At 42.1% G+C, this 22,195-nt stretch overlaps 1 protein-coding gene across 4 annotated transcripts in view; it reads left to right on the top strand.

Annotated features, from left to right (window-relative positions):
* Positions 1-664: 664 nt before the first annotated feature.
* Positions 665-22,195, top strand: part of STK32C (serine/threonine kinase 32C) — a 165,470-nt gene continuing 143,939 nt past the window's right edge. Inside the window, exon 1 of one of the 4 annotated variants that reach the window (XM_028729875.2) lies at positions 665-1,433. In XM_028729875.2, the coding sequence (XP_028585708.2) occupies positions 1,343-1,433 (91 nt within the window). In that variant the 5' untranslated portion in view covers positions 665-1,342. Of the gene's footprint in view, positions 1,434-1,839; positions 1,860-22,195 lie in introns of those variants that run through there. The other 3 variants (XM_077930398.1, XM_077930401.1, XM_077930399.1) reach the window with 3 other exon arrangements.

The following is a 22,195-nucleotide window of genomic DNA, read 5'->3' as shown; positions in this document are numbered from 1 at the left end:
GCTCAAAGCATGGAAAATGTTTTTAAAAGGTCCCAGGGCAGGCATCAACAATGGACCCTGTCTAGACACTGTGGCCCCAGCAACTGCTCAAGGATGTCAGGTTCTGGCGCCATTCCTCTCCATCTCAGTGCATTTTGCACAGGCCACTTGGAAGAGGAATTTCAATTGGGAAGTGACCAGTCACCCTCCAATGGCCCTTGAGGAAACTTGGGCATATTCTGGTGGTCATTTGATGGCATTCTTTTTCTGTGAACACCCCATAATCAAACCCCTTTCCCTTTTTCTCCAGGTTATTGCAGACCAAGAAAAGAAAACACTCTCAAAGAGATCTTAGTTTAACAAGAACAGCCAAAGCCTTTAAACAACAAAAAGGGGAGCGGGAACACAAGAGAAATGCCCCCTCCCCTTTGCATAATAATAAACTTCCCCTCCTCATCCTGTTTGGATACAATTTTTAGTCTGCTGGCATTTATTTTTGCTTTGAAGCGAACAAGGCAGGGCAATCAGGAGGCGGGCATGGGCAACTAGCCTAGCCCCCTCACCCTCCACCATCTCCAAACTGCCACCTCCTCCAGCGAGCTGCGTTCGGATGATCTCAGAAGGTGAAAGGTAATCCCCACGTTGGCACGACTCGAGCGCCACCTAGCCGGGAAGTGGCGAGTCTCGCGTTCCCTGGAGTTGAGGGCAAGCGGCTGGCGAGTCTCGCCGTTGTAAACGCGCACCCGCGCCGCGGAACACAAAACCCCGACCGCTCCGGGGGCGCGCCTCGTCTCCAGCAGCGTCTTTGCGCGGGGAAAGCCCAGGCTCTGGTGAGGCAGGGGGAGGGGGAGAGGGGCGTGTTGCTTAAACAAAACCAGGGCGATTTCGATCGTGTGTTGAGAGAGAGAGAGAGAGAGAGAGAGAGAGAGAGAGAGAGAGAGAGAGAGAGAGATTGAAGCTGAAGAGGCGCTCGGGTCTCTCTCCTTTCCCCAGAAGCTGACGGGGAGTAGAAGGGACCCCCTTCTCTCCAAATCGGGAAGAAGGCGCCCAAAGGGAGCCAAGCTCGGGCACTTGGCTCCTCTTCTCCCTCCCCCAGGGCCCTGGGGGTGCGCGCCGTGCAGACAAAAGCGAGAGACTGGAGACGGAGAGAGAGAGAGAGAAGCAAGCGGCTGGCAGGGAAGAAGAGCCCCTCAGACACGTTGCACACAGGCGCACAAACACACGCGCGCCCTCTCTCCTCTCACACACCCCAGATCCATCTTGAAGGTGCTCTCCCGTGCCGTCTCGCCACCGCCGCCGCCGCGCCCGGCTCGCCCAGCTTCCCGGGACTTTGGTAGGGAATGCCCTGGCGCCTCCTTCGCCAATGTTTCACTGGAGCAAGTGGAAGAAGAGGATGGGAGCCAGCATTTCCTCCTCGTCTTCCAAGAGACCCGTCTTCGACGAGAAGGAGGATGGTGAGTAAGAGCAGCCCTTTTCTTCTCCCTTTCTGCTTTTCAAACACTGCCCATCCTTCCTTTTACGCGCGAAGGGCGCGTGTGGACTGTGCATGTCTGTCCAGGGAAGAGTCCGGCTCAGGAACTCCGCTCCGGAAAGGGTCGTCGTGGGACCCTCTAAGGCGGCACTTAGGGGGAAAGTGAAATGGTAGGAAACTCAGAAGTGCTTTGTGGACGGCGCGGGGGGGGGGAATCGATGGGCTTGAGATGCCTCCGACAAGACTGCCCGGAAATGATGTAGCCAATTGCGGGCGCATGGCCGGGCAAAGAGGCAGTTTCTGTAAGAAAGAGAAGAGTGAATGAAGATTGGGGTTTGTTTTCTGCCTCCGGAAGGGGCACATGGTGTCCGCACGGTTCCGTGTCTGTGGTTTATGCCTTTGCCATCCTGTAAGTTTACTTCTAAGCGCAAACGTATACAATTCATAACTTTTTTTTTTAAAAAAAATTATAAGTCGCACATCCGTATCAGATGCAGAATCTGGAGCTGGTAGTATGCAAATATGACCATTGCATAGATATAGGAGGCTTTATATTATATTATTAAACCTCCTATACTGTATCTATATATTATAATTCTATGTCCTTTTCTTTTAATTTGATAAAACCATGGGGGGGGGGCTAATAGGATTAGACATTTGCACGTGTTAATGGCAGGGGATTATGGAACAAGGAGAGCTGTGAAAATTTGGTAATGGGGATTAGGCTCTATAGATCACTTTTGATAATGGAGATTAGGCTATTTAGACTGGAAGAGGAGGCTGCAGCAAGCTTGTGTACATTTACTCAGGAGTAAACCCTTCTGAATTCCTAGAGGAACATGCACAGAATTGGATTGTGCATGCTACAGGTCCTCTCAGGATTTGCTTACATTAAACTGGTACAGTACTACCATACAGAATTAGCAGGATGCACTGGTTGATGGTAAATGGTATTATTCCTTCTATGCATTATTAATATTTTAGCAGTGTTCATTGGCTTCTGTGATAAAGAGTGCTGAGAAAGAAACTGTCGTGAATCACAGGTGCCCTACAGGACCCAACTCACTGAAGGCTTAGAGTGCAAAAGGAAATATAAAGTTCTAAAGAAAATGAACCTCTACACAACCCATTAGTTTCTGAACACTCTGAATAAGCACTAAGACCCAGCCATCTATAATTATATATATATATATATATATATATGCAGGTTTTGGTGTCCTCGGGTGTCTTCCCGTGTAAAAGTTGGGGTGTCTAGGCGACGTTTCGACGAGGTCTCACTCGTCATCTTCAGGCTGGTGCTTTCGGCTTCTTGTTACTGGAACAGAGCAGGATCTTAGTGTTTGAGTTGGAAGCCATCGAGATAGAGAAACACCCTCACAACATGAACACCCTCACAACATGAACAAGCGTGACGACACATCCCGCTTGCCAGACATCTGGAAATTAGCCCTCCCCACAAAAACTGACACCAGATCCAGAGGCACACAGAATGCCATCACCAATCAACCACACCAAACCCAAACCCAGACCCTCTCCACAGATAAATTACAGATACCATCCAGTAGCCAAACCATGGTGGCACCTCCGGATGCTGCACCCCCCTGCAATCCCTACACAGATCTGGCTGGCACAGGCCACAAAACCACAGCTCGCCCCTATACACGAAGCCAAGCCAGAGCACAACTAAGTGCAGTACAGCCATCTTCTCAGAAAAACTCTTCACAAAGTTCAAGAGGTCAAGACACAAAGGCTTCAGCAACTAATCCACACCTAATGACCCACCTAAGTGGTACTCAGGATATCACTCAAGAAATCACTCAAGATATCCCTCAAGCAATTAAGGAACAAAAGAAGAAAAGACACACTAGCCTGGGAACTTCCTCTCGGCCCAGAACATTGGAGGCTATACACCACACCTCCTCAACAGTATTTATAGGAACTCAAACACTGAGATCCTGCTCTGTTCCAGTAACAAGAAGCCGAAAGCACCAGCCTGAAGATGACGAGTGAGACCTCGTCGAAACGTCGCCTAGACACCCCAACTTTTACACGGGAAGACACCCGAGGACACCAAAACCTGCATTCCTATACCCGTGAAAATCTACGAAAGCATATATATATATGACCCTCTCCACAGATGAATTACAGATACCATCCAGTAGCCAAACCATGGTGGCACCTCCGGATGCTGCACCCCCCTGCAATCCCTACACAGATCTGGCTGGCACAGACCAGAAAACCACAGCTCGCCCCTATACACGAAGCCAAGCCAGAGCACAACAAAATGCAGTACAACCATCTTCCCAGGAAAACTCTTCACAAAGTTCAAGAGGTCAAGACACAAAGGCTTTAGCAACTAATCCACACCTAATGACCCACCTAAGTGGTACTCAGGATACAACTCAAGAAATCACTCAAGATATCCCTCAAGTAATTAAGAAACAAAAGAAGAAAAGGCACACTAGCCTGGGAACTTCCTCTCTGCCCAAGAACATTAGAGGCCACACCTCCTCAACAGTATTTATAGGAACTCAAACACTGAGATCCTGCTCTGTTCCAGTAACAAGAAGCCGAAAGCACCAGCCTGAAGATGACGAGTGAGACCTCGTCGAAACGTCGCCTAGACACCCCAACTTTTACACGGGAAGACACCCGAGGACACCAAAACCTGCATTCCTGTACCCGTGAAAATCTACGAAAGCATATATATATATATATATATATATATATATATATATATCCAGTAGCACCTTGGTGACCATCCAAGTTTGTTCTTGGTATAAGCTTTCGTGTGCATGCACATTTCTTCAGATACCATGCACATGAAAGCTTATACCAAGAACAAAGTTACCGTAGTTGGTCTCTAAGGTGCTACTGGACTCTCTCTCTCTCTCTCTCTCTCTCTCTATATATATATATATATATATCAACTGTGTCAGACCAACACGGCTGCCTACCTGTATCATTTTTAATACAGTAGTACCTCGGTTCACGAACTTAATCTGTTCTGGAAGTCCATTCTTAAACTGAGGCGCTCTTTCCCTAACAAGGCCTCCCGCCACCGGTGCCCTTCCACTGTTTGGCTTCCGTTATTAGACCAAGGTAACAAGGTAAAGTTTGCAAACCAGGACACTACTTCTGGTTTTGCGGAGTTTGTAAACCAAATAGTTCATAAACAGGGTTGTTCTTAAACTGAGGTACCACTGTATTAGAGTGGTAGCAATTTTTCCTGCAAGATAGCTTTTGGAGTTAGATGTGTTTACTGTGTTTGATCGGAGAACTGTTGGAAAACAGCCCAGTGTCTCACATCTGCTGGTCACTTCATTTAAAAGACCCTTCTTTATAGAATACTCGGTAAGATTCTGTGCCTGAATAAAACATCACGTCATAAATGTGTTAGAAATAAGCTACACAATTTGCACTTTTATTTTAGTTTGGTGAATTCATTTATAAATTATCTTTGAACAACTTTAATACCTAGGAATCTCTAAACAAAACTTTTCTGCCCTTCCTTTTCATTCTCGTGTCCTGTCACCAAGCTGGATTCAAATTACCATTTTTCATATTAGAGCCTGCTTATTCTGACCATTGGTACATCTAGCTCAATGTTTATGCTGATTGGCAGTCACTCACAGACAGATGAATTGGAAATGCTGAAAATCAACCCTGGGATCTTCTGCATGCAAGCACTGAGCTGTATTCCCCACCCCCACCCCTAAAATAGTTGCAAAACCTGTGTGTGTGTGTGTGTGTGTGTGTGGAATGTTTTAACTCCTTTTCCTGATTTTTAATTTATTTTAAAAATTACCATTAATTCTTCATTAGTTTAATAAGTGAGAAGAACAATGTATATAGTGATCTTGAAAATGCATGCTAAGATCATTTCCGTTATCTTGTAAGAAAAAAAAATGCAGAACACCTATAAATTTAGATGTTAATTGGCTCCCATGTTTATCCCATATCCTGAGCGAGCCATGGAACTGAGAACTTCCTTCTTCTGCTACTCTTAATGGGTAGACTGAGTGTAACTCGTGAGCTGAGAGATCCCATGCTAATTTGAAGATGGGCTCTTCTTGACCTGGTGAGGTAAAATGCACCTTGTTGGCCTGTGACTTGCTTCTGCTCTTGCTAGAGGAACAATCCTGGGGGAGAGAATTAGCACCTGAACAAGTCCCCAGATTCTTTTGAGGATGGAGCAAGACAACTATTGCAAGCCTTCTTTGGCAATAAAAGCCTTACTCAACCTGATGCACTACAGCTATTTTGGACTTCAACTTCCCTCAGTATGTGGCTGTGTTGGCTGGAGCAGATGCCCAAAACGTCTTGTGGAGATAGGCCAGGTTACGGATGGCTGGGCTGGATATATAATATGGCATAACTTACAGCCCTCTTCAGGTGTTCAAAACAATGCATGTGGGTTTAAAGTGTGGAGGGGTGCGCATGCAAGACCAGCTTCCTTTGTCTGCTCAGGCACCGTGTTCAGCTGAATGTGGTTAGAATCCTGCACAATGAGGGTTCCTGACCGAAGGGAGGATTCTAGCCTTGTTTAGCCGAGCGCAGTTAGAATCTCTCTGCCGATCTTCATGCTAAACACATGACATTCAGGAAAGACATACAAGAAGATGCTGATGGTGGGGATGGCATAGGTCCTGCTACACCCTTGCCCAATTTGAGGACTGCAAAGGATGATTCCTTCATCATCACAATAGTTCTGAGAGACAGTACTGTTGATAGACCAGGACAGAAATGCACTAAACAACAACAACCTAGTTTGCTTTTGCTTTTACGAGCTCTGCAATGTGGTGCCTACTTTGTCAGATGATGGCTCCTGATGGTGAAAGCAGAAATCTATTTTGTTTTTGCTCTTAGGGAATAGGAGCTGTGCTCCTGCATGCATTTGTGACCACCACATTGCTGTGCTCATGCTGTTAGACCTAACTGAATTGTGCGAGCATCAGCATTGTAGCTTAGTTGGCCTGCGTTGCTTCCAGATGTCCTGTTTCTTTATCCCAGTTTCTTTGCGGAAAGCTTGTGTGGAAATTATATGCTGTCCACTGTTAACTGAGCATTAATTTGGACTTGTTTGTGGGGAGGCGACATGACTTCCTGCCCATCGCTATTCCTCCTGACTGCATTTGTTTGCCCATCACTTTCCTTACTGCCAGAAATCTGTGTTGTTTTTAAAAAAATCAAGTTTGTTGTGCCAGAGTGCATAAATCCTCTTTAATTGCACAAACCTAAATTTGCGGTGTGTGATTGAATCCCTCTTGCAAAGCGGCAAGTCTGGAGTCTTATCAGAGACAGTTCTGATGGTCAGTCCAGTTGTTATTCAAGATGGTGTGCTGTATAGGCACTTGCATCACATACCAGGAAATTCACATTGTGGAATTGTAGTTGATGGGGAGGTCTTGTGCAACAAACCCACTCCTCCCCCCAAAACCAGACTTCTTATGATAAGGAAAGTGACTGGAAAATGCACTGGGAAGTATGAGATCATAGCTGCTTAGCATCTAGCCTCCCTGCAAACAAATCAGAAGGAGTCTTCAATAAACAGGTCATCTGGAAGCTATAGAATTAGAGCAGAATAGAATAACATCAACCACACACCCCACCCTTCACAATCTCAAGTTAAATTGTTTCAACTCGGAGGCCACAAACAACAGCTGACTAATAAGCCAAGCCAACCTTTGTGGACCCCACAATCTGTTCCCTCCTTTCGTATGTGAAAAAACCTTGGGTAGGGTCCTTTTTCATTTGCACTCGTGTATGCAGAATATGTCTGAAAGCGTAAATGTCCCTTGCTGTGCTGAAGAGACAACTGCTTTTTTCTTTTCTTTTTAACTTTCTCAAAATGGCAGGGCATTTGAAAGCTTTGGAGAGAGGGTCTGTGCCCTTGGCGCACTGCTTACCAGAGCACCTCCACGCTCCGGGCAAGCGGATCAAACATTTTTCTCACTGTTACTGATAGTTTCTTATATTACACCTACACTTGAAGCATCAAATTCTGGTGCGATGTGAGCTTGTCACTATATGAAGGAAGTCGAGAAAAAATAGTGAGGGGTGATATAATTCCCAGGTCTTCTTAAGAAACCTGCATTCACTTTGGCTGAGCAATCAGGCAAAATTTAAGGACAAGTTTTAAGGACATAACCCTTCATGTTACGTGAGTCATGCAGCATGTTTTTGATTTGGTTCACGATATACACTGGAGAAACTCCCCAGTTCAGTTGGTCAGAAAGGAGAGATTAGATCAGGTTTAGTCACTGACTGTGGTGCCCTGCAGATGTGGCCCTCTGACCCTCATTGGCCCCAGCCGGCTAATGGTCAAGAGTAGGGGAGGTTATGGTTCAAAACATCTGGAGGCACCATGCTGGATATCCCTGGGCTAGCATAGTGATGCTTAGTGCTATGCTCTGGTCAGATGCCAGTTCCCTAGGGGCAAGGCAGAGCAGATGTTTCAGGACCACAGACAGCTCCAAGCAAACAGTTCACTCCCACAAATGTTTTTTTTAATACTCTTGCAATCCCACCACATGTGATAAAATGTACCTTCCCCTTCTTTATACCTCCAACAGTTCTGTTTTATACATTTTTGCCAATTTTACTGGTGTGATATACCATCTGTACATCATTTTCATGTAATTTTCCTTCAACAATATACAATCGGTAAATTTCAAATCCACTTTCCAAAGTCTTATCCAGTCCTCAAATTGTATGTTGTGACCTACACCCTGTGCCCACTTAATCATTACTGATTTGACGTCCTCATTTTTGGTTTCCCATTCCAACAGTATATTATACGCCTTCTTTAATGGTTTGGAATTATCGTCTATAATATCCTTTTGGAATTTTGAAACTGTGTAAGTAAATCCTTTCTTAATATACATTGTTAATGAAAGTGCATACGCCTGTTTGCGTATTGATTGTGTTTAATAAATCAAAAAAATAAATCAATTAATTGTGCATTTAATTAAATATATTTAATGAAACAGATTGTGTGTATCAAATAAAATTAAATATATGGCAAACAGTTTAATTTAGGATAGGGAAATTTAATTTGGAGTGCGGCCCATGGGTTCTCTGTTGAAGTACTCTTGTGACCCACTTAGTATGAAGAGCTGGACCGCCCTGCTTTTGAGTCTTCAAGGGTCAACCCTCTGTCTGAAGGTAGGCAGGCACTCCCATCTGTTCCATAGCCTCTGGCCTGGTGCATGCCAAGTGCCACTGGGCTGGTGAGGCACTGGATCTCCCAGGCTCTGTGATCGTCTCATCTCTAAGAGGAATATTGGAGCCCTGAACAAGTCTGGCTCCATAGTTGGAGGCTCTCCAGCCTCTGATTCAGACTCTTGATCACTACTGGAGTCATGACACCTGTAACAGGAGGACAAGGAAATCTGCATCAAAATATGAAATATTTTGAAATAGAATCCACAAGGCTTAGAACTGCCTCCCACAACTTATGTAACTCTAGCTAAGACAACAGGCTTAAAGCAGCTTAAGCGAAGTACCCATTAAACTACCATTCAACTTTTACTTAAACCACACATTTTTACTCCTCCTGCCTCAAGTTAACCAAGCCGTAACCATGCTGTAAAAGTGGGCTCCATGAGCAGGAATGCATTTTCTATTTCTGTTTTCTTTAGTATTGCTTTTTGCCATACAGAGGAAAGTGTTTTCCTTTATAATGTGCTTGTTAAAATGTCTTCTATCTCAGGGCAGCTAACAAGCTCTAAATAGACAAGCATATAGATAGATAGATCACAGCAACAATTCAGCAGCGACTAATATTAGTGAAAGCACAACTGTTACCTGACGACGCCATGTACTTTAAAGAAATAGCAACAGATAGCAAAGTGAGTGATATAACTGAAGCCAATAACACCCTAACAGAGAACCAGAGGCTCTCTATATTTCTCTCTCTCTCCAATATTTTTTTTCCATCTTGAGAGCTGCATTCCCTTATGAAGCATCTTCCTGGGGCCACGTACCAATGATGGGTGTAGCGATAGGCTAAAAAAGGTGTGTGTGTGTGGGAAGACTACATTTCACCCGCACCAAAGAGGTTCCTACACACCCACTCTATTTTTTATCCAGACAAGCAAAAAACATAATCACATGTTTGTTTGTTTTTAAAATCAGATTTTAAAAATTTAAATATGATTTTTTAAATTTAAATTGGATTTTTAAAATAAAATGCTTTTGGAGGAGAAATCTTTCTAAAGATATTTTTTCTACTTGTTACATTATAGTCCAAAGGCTATTCATCAGGAAATAAAGATTTGTTTTAAGTTTTTCATGTGTGCTAAAACTCAGTCTAAGTTTTTTTTAAAAAAATTGTTTAACCAAATCAGTTAACAAACATGGATACATATGCTATAATGTTATTGTTTTAGTTAAATAAATTGTTATTAAGGAAATGATTATTTTTCTCCTTCCAATAAAGTACAGCAGAAAAGTTGTCCAAATATAAACAGTTAACTTATTAAACCTCACAATAATTTCATAATTATCTGTCTTTGTACATCTAATAGAACCAAATCAGTAATTTTTGATATCACTGTGAAAACTACTCTGAAATTTTATTATTCCAAAAATGAAACCTTCCTCTGGTTGTAAATATTAAGATGGTACCAGCAAGAATGAGTCTTTCTGTAAAAAAATGATTTAAACCAAGTCTTACTGACTAGTGATTTAAATCATGATTTATATCGATTTGATTTCAATTGTAATTTCAATTGATTTGATTTAAATCGAATCCACCCTGATCACAGTACATTCCAGACAGGCAAAAGCACTCAATGGGGATGTGTGGCCTGGAGATAGTCCCAATGGGGTCTGAAGCACTACATTTGGTCACTGGTCCCGAAGTCCCCCACTAGTGGTTTAAAGCTTTATTCAGCCACAGAGAATCTCAGTTTCTGTTGTGTTAGCTTTGGAATAGCAGTCCTTCATTCACTCAGTCTGGAGGCTCCAGATGACAAACCACTGCATTCCAATAGCACCTGAGTTGTGTACACCACCAATGTAAAGGTGGGGTTTCCCCTTCCCAGTAGAGCACAGTCAGTGTGGTATTGACAGTCTTTATTACATATATACAAGAAACAGCTACAGTTCAGAGTTACGCATCCGAACCCATTGAGTCAGATTCTGGGAGTGGCTTCCTACGATTCCCACACCAAACGTCTTTGATCCTTATGTTTCATTTCCCTCCTTGTCTGTGCTGATTTGAAAGCCCCCTGCCTTCCTGAGTCCGAACTTCCTTCCCCGAGCCTCTGGGTGGTTGCAGCGCTCTTCAGCATCCCTGAGCTCCTGTTCTGCCTCTTCTGTCCAATGCTCCTCCGAATCCTCCCTGACAACCAGTTTTTGTGGTGCAGCGTTTGAAATTTGCCAGGTGCATTTTGCACCTGGCTATCAGCCACTTGTGACCAGGTGAAGATGCCCAGGTCCCAGGATGGCAGCTGACATCCCCACCACCTGCAGGTCCATGCCTGGGGATCTTTGGATCTTGCCTGTTTCCACACACTGACAGCACATCCTCTAGAATTCTGTCCGTGATATTTTATCTACACAATCGGAACAAATTTCAGGAACCAAAAAGCCACATTGAAAAATACGGTTTTCAGTTCATATCCTCTGATAAAGACAAAAAAAGAGGAGTGGTCATATATATCAAAAAACAAATTGAGGCGCAACAAATTTTTAAAGACGAGGAGGGAAGGATAATGGCGGTTCAAATCAAATGGCAGGGAGAAAATTTAATCATAATTGGGCTATACACACCAAATGGCAACAAGTCGGAATTTTTTAAAACTCTGGAAGGAAAACTAGCCGAATACGTAGATCAGAAAATGATAATATTGGGGGACCTGAATGGGGTGGTGTCCCTAGAGATGGATAGACTTAGAGATGGTAGTGGTAAGGACGGGAAGTTACCAAAAACTTTTTTCTCGTTGGTTAAAAATTGCAACTTGATAGATATCTGGAGACTCAGACATCCACTGGTAAAGCAGTTCACGTACCACTCTGAACCTAATCAGTCACTATCTCGAATAGACCAGATCTGGACTTCGAATGAATTAACACCAAGAATTCTGCGGGTAGAGATTCAAGCCAAAACTATATCCGATCATAACCCAATAAAAATGGAACTAAAAGGCTTGGAGGAGAGAACTTTTAGGTGGAGATTGAAAGATTATCTCTTGGATGATCAAGAGGTTGTTGAAAAAGCCCAGAAAAGGTTGACAGAATACTTTAAGGACAACATGAATAAGGGTACTAAAACAAAGGTGGTGTGGGACGCGAGTAAGGCAGTAATGAGGGGTTTCTTCATCCAGCAAAATGCGATTAAAAATAAAGGAAGAGAAAAATGGAAAAAAGACATCCTAATGCAGATAATGGATAATGAACAAAAATTAGTTAAAAAACCAAATAATAAGAGACTAAAGGAAAACATTAAAGCGCTGCAAACTCAGTTTGCAATGTTAATAAATAGAGAAGTGGAATGGAATATCAAAAAACTGAGACAAAGAAGCTTCGAATTCGCAAACAAATCAGGGAAACTGCTGGCATGGCAAACTAAAAAAAGAAAGGAGCAAAATACGATAAATAAAATAACAGTGGAGGGAGAAGAGAAAACTAACCCCAAGGAAATCAGGAAAGCCTTTCTAGACTACTATAGTGGATTATATAAAAATAGAGAGAGAAATAACATGAGGAAAATAGAAAGATTCTTGAAGGATAAAAAGGTGCAGAAGATATCAATAGAGAAAAAAGAACAATTAAATATCTCAATTGAGATAGAAGAAATAAAAGAAGCAATAAAAGAATTAAAAAGAGGGAAAGCCCCAGGCCCGGATGGGTTTACGGCCAGCTATTATAAAGAAATGGAAGGTGTAGTGCTGTTGCCATTGAAGGAAGTGATGAATAACATCTTAAAAGAAAGAGAAATACCAGAAACATGGAAAGAGGCATTCATCACACTAATTCCAAAACAGGACTCGGATTTATTGCAAGTTAAAAATTACAGGCTGATCTCATTGTTAAATATAGACTATAAAATTTTCTCAGGAATTATGGCAAGTAGGATGAAAAATATATTGTTAGAACACATCCATGGAGATCAAACAGGTTTTCTGCCGGGCAGGCAGATAAAAGACAATATTAGAAACATAATAAATATTATAGAATATCTGTCTGCCAGGTGTGATAAACAAGCTATATTGATGTTCGTGGATGCAGAGAAAGCATTCGACAACATAAATTGGGACTTTTTATTAAAACAGCTAGAATATATGGAGGTCGGTACAGAGTTTTATAATGGAGTTAAGGCAATCTATACGGAGCAGAAGGCGAAATTGATAATAAACAATGTGGTCTCAGAAGAAATTAAGATAGCGAAAGGAACAAGACAGGGCTGTCCGCTGTCCCCATTGTTGTTCATAACAGTGCTGGAAGTGCTACTAAACTCAATAAGACAAAATAAGAAGATAAAAGGGATAACAATTGGACAAAATGAGTATAAAGTCAAGGCGTTCGCGGATGATTTGTTAATAACACTAGAAGACCCAATGAATTCAATAAAAGAGATATTGGAAGAGTTAGAGCATTTTGGCAAAGTGGCTGGCTTTAAATTAAACAAAAGAAAGACTAAACTAATGGTAAAGAATATAGACCCAAGTGTAATTGAAGAAATAAAACAACAAACAGAGATAGAGGAGACCAAAAAGGTGAAATATCTAGGAATATGGATAACCCCGAAAAATATAGAATTATTTAAGAACAACTATGAGGTGGTATGGAAAGAGATAAAAAAGGATCTTGAGATGTGGGGGAAGCTGAATTTGTCTTTCTGGGGCAGGATAGCTATAATTAAGATGAATGTGCTCCCAAGAATGCTGTTTTTATTTCAGAATATTCCGATAATTAAAGGCACCAAGATATTTCAAATCTGGCAAAAGGAGATATCAAAGTATGTATGGCAGGGGAGAAGACCGAGGATACAGTATAAATTACTAATAGAGACCAAAGAAAGGGGGGGCTTTGCCCTCCCAGATTTGAAACTATACTATGAGGCAGCGTGCCTTTGTTGGATAAAACAGTGGATAAAGTTGGAAAATAAAGAACTTTTAGATCTGGAGGGCCATGACAATAGATACGGATGGCACGCGTATCTATGTTATGAAAAGAAGAAAGTTCATAAGGGATTTGAAAGCCACATTTTTAGAGGTCCTTTAATAGAAGTATGGGAAAGAAACAGATATCTATTAGAACCTAAAGTTCCACACTGGTTATCCCCATTAGAAGCCATGAGTGTCAAAAAGATTAATATGAGAGATGACTGGGTTACCTATGAACAATTGTTAATTAAAGAAGGGGGAAAATGGAAAATGAAACCGTATGACCAGGTGAAAGAGAAGGTATTTGATTGGTTACATTATTTCCAACTAAATGAAACGTTTAGGAAAGATATTAAGGATAGAGGATATGCTGACAAGAATTCTAAATTCCAGACTGAGATAATAGACAATGATCGTAAAATCTTATCCAAAATGTATAATTTGCTGCTAGAGTGGAATCTGATAGATGAGGAAGTAAAGTCGGTGATGATACACTGGGCAAGGGACATCGGTTATAACATATATTATGAAGAGTGGGAGAAATTATGGAAAAAAAATATCAAATTTACTGCATGTATAACGTTGAAGGAAAACCTAATGAAGATGTTTTATCGTTGGTATATAACCCCTGCTAAATTAGCAAAAATGTATAAAACATGTAATAAATGTTGGAAATGCAGGGAAAGGGAGGGAACCTTCTTCCACATGTGGTGGGATTGCAAAAAGGTCAGAGGTTTTTGGGAAAATATTTATACTGAAATGAAAAAAATTTTAAGGTGTACTTTCGAAAAAAAACCAGAGGCCTTTTTGTTAGGTTTATCAGGTAAAGAGATAAAGAACAAAGATTGCAAATTTTTCCAATACGCAACAACAGCAGCAAGAGTCCTACTAGCCCAAAACTGGAAACAGCAGAAAATACCGACAATTGAGGAATGGAGAGAGAAATTAATAGATTATGCGGAGTTAGATAGATTGACGGGGAAAATTAGATATTTAAGAGACCAAAGGTTCATAGAGGATTGGGGGAAATTCGTGGATTATCTGGATAATATAAGTGAAGGACGATTAACGCTAGTAGGCTTTAAAAGAGCTCTGTGATATCAGCAAGAATATTGTCAAAAGAGAAATGGTAGAAAGGATTTAAATAATGTCAATAGATAGCAGTATATGCGAATATAATGGAAAGACTACGGAGGATTCGCGGAGAGGCTGAAGGAAGTTCTAAAGAATGAAATCGATGGAAATATGATGTAGACCGTTTAAGTGTTTTTTTGTTATGTTTTAAATGAATAAAAATCATGCATTAAAAAAAGAAAAATACGGTTTTCAAGCTGTCTGGCCCCCAAATGGCAACTAGACATTCCATTTTGGTGACTATGTTGTTGTTGTTGTTTAGTCGTTTAGTCATGTCTGACTCTTCGTGACCCCATGGACCAGAGCACGCCAGGCACTTCTGTCTTCCACTGCCTCCCACAGTTTCATCAAACTCATGCTGGTAGCTTCGAGAACACTATCCAACCATCTCGTCCTCTATCGTCCCCTTCTCCTTGTGCCCTCCATCCTTCCCAACATCAGGGTCTTTTCCAGGGAGTCTTCTCTTCTCATGAGGTGGCCAAAGTACTGGAGCCTCAGCTTCACAATCTGTCCTTCCAGTGAGCACTCAGGGCTGATTTCCTTAAGAATGGATAGAATGGATGGATGAAGAATGGATGGATTTGGCGACTATAACCTTAGTCTAAGGAGCCATTTGGCGCCTAGCTTTCAAACACTGTTAACAAGGCAACTTCGCCGTGTCCTTCTGCATGTGTGCACAATGTATAAAATGCCATTTTCCTAAAAGCAGAATGGAAAGTTTTCGTTGGAGCTGTTAGCACAGCAAAAATTTCCATCTTTTTTGAAAGTGCAGAACTTTCTCAATTCCCATCTCACCCTCAATTCATTCTCTAATCCATTGTGATTATATAGGTATATATATATACCAGAGCTGTGAGGTTTTAAAGTAATTCAGTCAAGCGTCAATTGTACTATGCATTCTCTTGAAAATTGTATGCACTTAAAAAGAGAAAACTACCTCGGATAGCGGAAGCAGCATGCCTCTGAATACAGGCTGCTTGTGGCCTTCTTACAGGCATCTGGTTGTGTGATAATAGGAGACTGGATTAAATCCCCTGGTCTGATCCAGCAGAGCTGCTCTTATGTACCTTTTAAAATGAGGACGTAGTGCCAAGAATATGGATAACAATGATGTGTTACCCCCCTCGTGGGTGGGTGGGATTGTTATGCAATGCTCTTCTAAATATATTACCATTTCATACAGATGTATTTTAAGCATTGCCTGCTCCTCCATATATATATATATATATATATATATATATATATATATATATATATATATATATATATGAAGACATTGCTTGTTAATATATCCAGAAGCAATTACCGCATTGTTCTGGTGTGCTCCTGTTTACTGGCACAGCATGGTTGCTATGGAGACCCCTTAAGACATTTTGGGGACATCCCTAAATAAAATGTCAATTAATGCCTTATATTTTTGTGGGAGAGAGACAATATTATGAAATCCGTGCTCTCATTATGACCATGTCATATTGGGTTAAAAATAAAATAGCAGTGCTAACTAGAAGGCATGAGAATCTCTCTCTCTCTCTCTCTCTCTCTCTCTCTCTCTCTCTCTGGAGTTAGTGTACAGACAAAAGACACAGGAATGCAGGAAGCTGCCTTCTATCGAGTCAGAACACTGGTTCATCTAACTCAGTATCGTTTATAATGACCTGCAGTGACTCTTCAGGGTACCAGACAGGGCATTCCTGGAAATGCTAGGGGATTGAACCTGAGACCTAATGAACACAAAATGGATGTTCTACCACTGAGCAACAGCCTTTCCTTATCAAAGGTCAATAGAAGCTGAGGGATGTCCCGGTGCTGATCTACTTTCCCTAAGGAGAGGAGCCGGAAATGGTGTCTGGGCAGGGGCAATGTGGCCTACTTGTCATCCCAACGGTTCTTCAACCTGCCCCTTCCCTGGGACGAAATGGGCACTGGATTCTCAGCTGTGGTGGTCACACCCTGCTTTCAAAATCCCTAGAGGACTCTGGAGGAGGGTAGGTTACATGTCGAACACATAGTGGGGCCGCACAGCTGGCCTTGATATTGCGCAACACCCTACCTCTGATATTCCCTATTCCCTGAATAGGGAAAGTTTACTAGCAATTTGAGTTTCAAATTGTGCAGAAATTGAGAAGCAGGCTGTGGAGCTGTGCAATGTCAGTGGCCAGGCCAGAGGTGGAGCCCCCCTGCTCTTTCTATGCATGGTGTCTCCATCTTGTGGAACAAGCACAATTGAATTATACAGGCTGGGCAGCTGCTGTGTGTGTCTGTGTGAGGGGGGTAATTCTCATGTCTGGAGCAGTGGGCAAATCTGGCCCAGCCATGCTGAAACTGTGTGAGACTCTCCCCCCAAACACACAGTCTTTTCCTGACATGGCTCTTTAATTGTGCTACATTGTTGTTGTTTAGTCGTTTAGTCGTGTCCGACTCTTCATGACCCCATGGACCAGAGCACGCCAGGCACTCCTGTCTTCCACTGCCTCCCGCAGTTTGGTCAAACTCATGCTGGTAGCTTCGAGAACACTGTCCAACCATCTCGTCCTCTGTCGTCTCCTTCTCCTTGTGCCCTCCATCTTTCCCAACATCAGGGTCTTTTCCAGGGAGTCTTCTCTTCTCATGAGGTGGCCAAAGTATTGAAGCCTCAGCTTCACGATCTGTGTGCTACATTAGGAGTTCCGTATTTGCTATGGTAGATCACAACAGAAAACAGAGCCTAGGCAGGAAGCTGGTTGTGAAGAACTCTCTCTGTCCCTCGTGTAGACTTGGTCCCCAGCAATGTTGGCCACGTACCAGCATGGAATGATGTACTGCGCCATCTGCAATGCAGAGGTTGAAAGTGCTTAAATCAGCCTTCACAACCCCCCTATATTAGTGAGGTCAAGAGGTGCTCTTGCTTTTATTTTGTATTATATCTTTGTGTAGAGTCCAAATGCCATTGTATCTAATCAAAATTGATTTCATAGGATGAGGTACCTGATCCTTGACAAATCCACTTCTTACTGCTGTCCTTTATTATGGAGCACACTTTAAAAAAGATCTTGCTTCCCCACTTTCACCTTTTCACAGTATAACGGTGAAATACTCCAGCGATGCTCTGCACTCTTTGTTTATTTACTGTACAGCATCCAAAGCCTGAATGTGTCTGGTGTGTATTCTGGGAAACCAAGGTATTTCATCTGCAAAGGAATTCATCTTAGCTTGAAATATGTCTGTGGTTTTCTTTAAGAATGATAGAGATCCTTATAGAGATCCTGTTGTACAATTTTTAAAGGGTGATTCCCATTCTCAAAAAGTTATATTAATATTCTCCATAGATGAAATGTATTTTGATGTCCATAGATAGCTCAACTTATGGTTCTGTCCCATTACATCCACTCCTGTTGTGTTGCATATCCTGTCTTACCTCAAGTTGTCCAGGGAGTTCAGAATAACAGGGGAGCTGTCCAACAAGCCCAAGCAAGATGAGATGTTGCTTCAGCACTGGTTCAGCTTCTACCGAGCTATTTCTAGTTGACTGCTGCCTCACTTCTTCCTTGACTGTCCTCAAGGAGGAATTGGGTATCCTTCTCATGAGTAGGACACACAGAAAGTTGTCCTCACACATTTAAATAGGTACTGGACCTTCGGCTCTGCTGTTTGGTTGGACCTGTTGTCACCTCTGCTCCTCGGGTGAGTTGGTGGGTAAGTTGGTGAGGAGATAAGACTAGTGAAGGTGTTGCAGTTTCTCAGACTTGTGGCCTCTTTGAACTGGGTCTCTCCCCAGGAGCAAGGGTCGTTGGTCTCTGTTGCCTCTCCTGGAACCCAGTCCGCACTAGGGCTAGCAATTCAGTCTTCTTCTTCCTTTGAGGTCTTGTGCAGTTCAGGGCTGAACCTGTTGTGAAGATGGTGAGACATGAAGAGGAACTGCCAGTCATGGTAGACAATACTGATGGATGAATGATACAGCTCTGTATAAGACAGCTTCCTGTGTTCCTATGACTGCTTGCCTTGCCTCTAGATATCCAGTAGAAAGTAAGGGACCATGAACTCTCTATGTGTTGCAGAGAAGTGTGAGGAAGGACTTCTCTGAAAAGGCCAAGTTGTCTGGTTTCACTGAAAGAAGGAATTCTTTCAATACAGTTGCCTGTCTGAACAGAGGTATGTGTGGACACTTAGAAGACATTTCCAGCTTCCATTCCTTTGACACATTTAGAGCACTCTAGGCTTCAGGAGTTGTATTGGACCCCAAAGGCTCTTAAAATCTGTAAGTAGCATTTGAGTTATGGCACTTGAGATGTCTCACCAGCAGCCGCAGTTGAAATTTTCTGGAGGTTAGTGGCTCTGCTTTAGGTTGCCTCGATGCTGTTCTCATTCCCATGGAAACCTGTGAGAAACTTGGGGAAAAATAGGGCAAGGTGCTTAAAATAATCTCAATTTTGAATAAAGTAATAGTGGGCTAGAAGATTAGATGCGCATCACTGACAAGTGTTGTTTTATATAGTTGAGGGTGAAAACATGAGTGATTCATGGAGTTGTGAGTCCTGTTGGACACCTTGCCTTTGATCCAGAACCCCATAGGCGCATAAGGTTGCTACTGTTCCCCACGGGTAAGAAAAATGTGAGCGCACATTGGGACACAGCTGTGTACAGGGAAGCCTTGCTGAGTTGTGCACACCAATGACTGCAGATCAGCAAAAGTTCAATCAGGCAAAAATTATATGTGGCTAAGGTTCATCAGAACCAGTGGGAGCGCACTTCAGATTAACTATGCCTAAGTCCTAGTTCGTGTGCGGCTCTGGCTCACCAGAGCAGCGATGTCATGCTGGCCACGTGACCCAGAAGTGTCTCCGGACAGCGGTGGCCCCCGGCCTCTAGAGTGAGATGGGCGCACAACCCTAGAGTCTGTCAAGACTGGCCCGTACGGGCAGGGGTACCTTTACCTTTACCTTTTAAGTCCTAGTTCATTGACTAATTGCAACTAACTTTTGCTTGACTCTCACCAGTTTATTTATATTTGTGAAGATTGCTTTCCTGTGTAATCTGTATAGCTGCATTATTTATCCTTGCATATTTACTCCCCTCCCTGTTTCTTTCCTTTGCACCAGACAAAATGATAAGCACTTTAGAGAGCTGCTTAAACGAGAACCTTGAAAAAGACTGCTGTTGGTGATGCTTACTTGTACAGAAGACTAGACCCTAAAAGAGCAACATCTTTCAAAACTTTCCCATAGTTTGAAATGCACAGCTTCAGTAGAGCCTGTTCCTGATTCAGTTTCATGCCAGATGTATTCCAGTAAAGGCATGGGAAAATCGTGGCTGCATGCTGGGCAGCCTTGCCCTGTATGAGAGGATAAAATGAGACAGTGTGTGAAGATTCATATGGGTGAAGACCCTCAAGTCCAGGATCCTGGGAAGGTGCAATTGGTAGTAGCCAAGCTGGGAATCGAGCAGAGGCAGATAGATTATTCAGTTATGGGAATACTTTCATAGTATTTTTTTCCTTAACACCCTGTTCTAATTCTGTAAGGAGCAAGACAGCTCAGTGGACATAGCACCATGGAGAGTTCCTGGTGAGCAATTTGTTTCAGCAAAGGTTGCAAGTTAACTGTCCACATTGCCATTAGCACAGGCTCATGTGAACACACACAGCAACATATATGTTTCCAGGCAGGATTGAAAGTGATTACAGCTGCAATTCTAAAGGCTGCCCTCTGTATTGGCTGGTATTCCTTTCCGGCTCTTTCCCTTACAGCTCTTGATTTTCTGTACTTTTGCTGCTTGTTTGTCTTGTGCTTATGTTGATATTAGCTGCCTCAGGTGGTTCTAAATTTAGCTAGAAAAGGCAGGATACGCATATATACATATGACTGATAAAACAGATACCAGGATAGAATTATGTTGTCAAAAGTTTGAGTGTATGCCTTCATCTATAACAAGAAATTATTAATTTCAAAATAAAAGGCCTTTAAAAAAAACCAACTATAACAACTTTGTGTTATTGATGACTATGGAAGCCTCAACTCTGTTTATCACTCACTTATTTAACTAGAAATATCTGTGATAGAATTCTTCCTTCTCAGGGGGTATTGTTATTAATAATAATATTGTAATTGCCTTCCACATATATACCCCAAGGCAATTTACAGACGTATCTTTAAAAACTGCTGAAATAATTAGATCTCTAGATGCTAAAATTCAATTAAATATGTTGATATTTAGGTTCTCTCTCTCTCTCTTGGGTGTGTCTATGCATAGATACATGAAATGTCTCCCTTGAGCCAATAGGTTAGCGGGTTTTATCCAGTTAAGTTAGAGCATGCACCCTGAAATGAAAAGGCCTAGGTTAGTCACGGCCAGTAATATCAATGAGTCTACTCTGAGCATGACTTGACTGGATGCAACCCAATATGGCCACCATGGCATAGTCAACACAGTATTGGGTTCAGATGCAGGATATCCTGATTCAATTCCTCACCCATTATTTGCTCAACTGATGGCCTTTCTGGAGCAGGCCAACATTTATCATCCCGAGGAATGCAAGGATACTGGGATAAGAATGGTAAAGCATTTCATTGACAATTCAAAAGAAAGTTAGGGCTGCTAAAGTCACATTGAAATTAACAGGTCATGGCTGAGCATAAGTTCCTTCCTCTGGATTTGGGCCAGGAAAAATATTGTCAAAGGGAGAAATTCACTGGAATGTTGAATGCCCACTGAAATGAATGGAAGCTGCTCAAATTTCACACATGAGACTTTTTCACGAAACCTTCCTGGTGGATTGTAGCCTCAGGCCACAATGCAAAGCACACTTATTAGGAAAGAACTTCTTTAGAACTTATTGAGACTTATTTCTGAGTAAAAGTGATGACAGTTGCACAGAAGTCTCAGTGAGTTCAATAAGAGATTCTATCTAGTAAGGGTGCTCAGGATTGTAGTCTGAGACCACGATCCTATAGGCAGTTAATTGAGAGGAAATCCAATTGAACTCAGTTGGAACTTTCTTCTGAGTGAGCATGTTTAGAATTCTGCTGTGTTTATAGCCTCATTTTTCTGTTCCAGGTAAGTGTCAAAATTGGTGTTGTTACATCAGGGGTCATCATGCATTTCTGTCAATATATTTTGATTGTCCCTTTGTTAAATGTTGGGCCTGTCAAATAAACACAAGCTGAGAGAAAGAAAAAGGGTGTTTTTTTCCTTGTTTGGTTGCAATCCTTTCCTGTAAAATTTTGCTAGATCTAAAGATTTCTTTTTAAAAGATCTACTTGAAATGTTCAGGGGAAAAACTCAGATACGTGACAGGCTGATATCTTTTTTTATATAAAAAACGTGTTTTGATATTTAGCTTGCTGCTTTTGCTTAAAAGAAGATAGGCAATCTACTCAGTTTCTATTACAGTGAAGAGAGTCATTGGTTTTAATCCGCGACAGAAGCAGGAGGTCTAGAACAAGGATGGGTGGGGAACCTCCAGACTGCAAGCTTAATTTGGTCAACTAGGCGTATTTTCCCCAAGGCCATTCCTGCCAAA

Source organism: Podarcis muralis, chromosome 6 (assembly GCF_964188315.1).
Source record: "Podarcis muralis chromosome 6, rPodMur119.hap1.1, whole genome shotgun sequence".
Taxonomy (NCBI): Eukaryota; Metazoa; Chordata; class Lepidosauria; order Squamata; family Lacertidae; genus Podarcis; species Podarcis muralis.
This window is presented reverse-complemented; position numbering and strand designations above follow the sequence as displayed.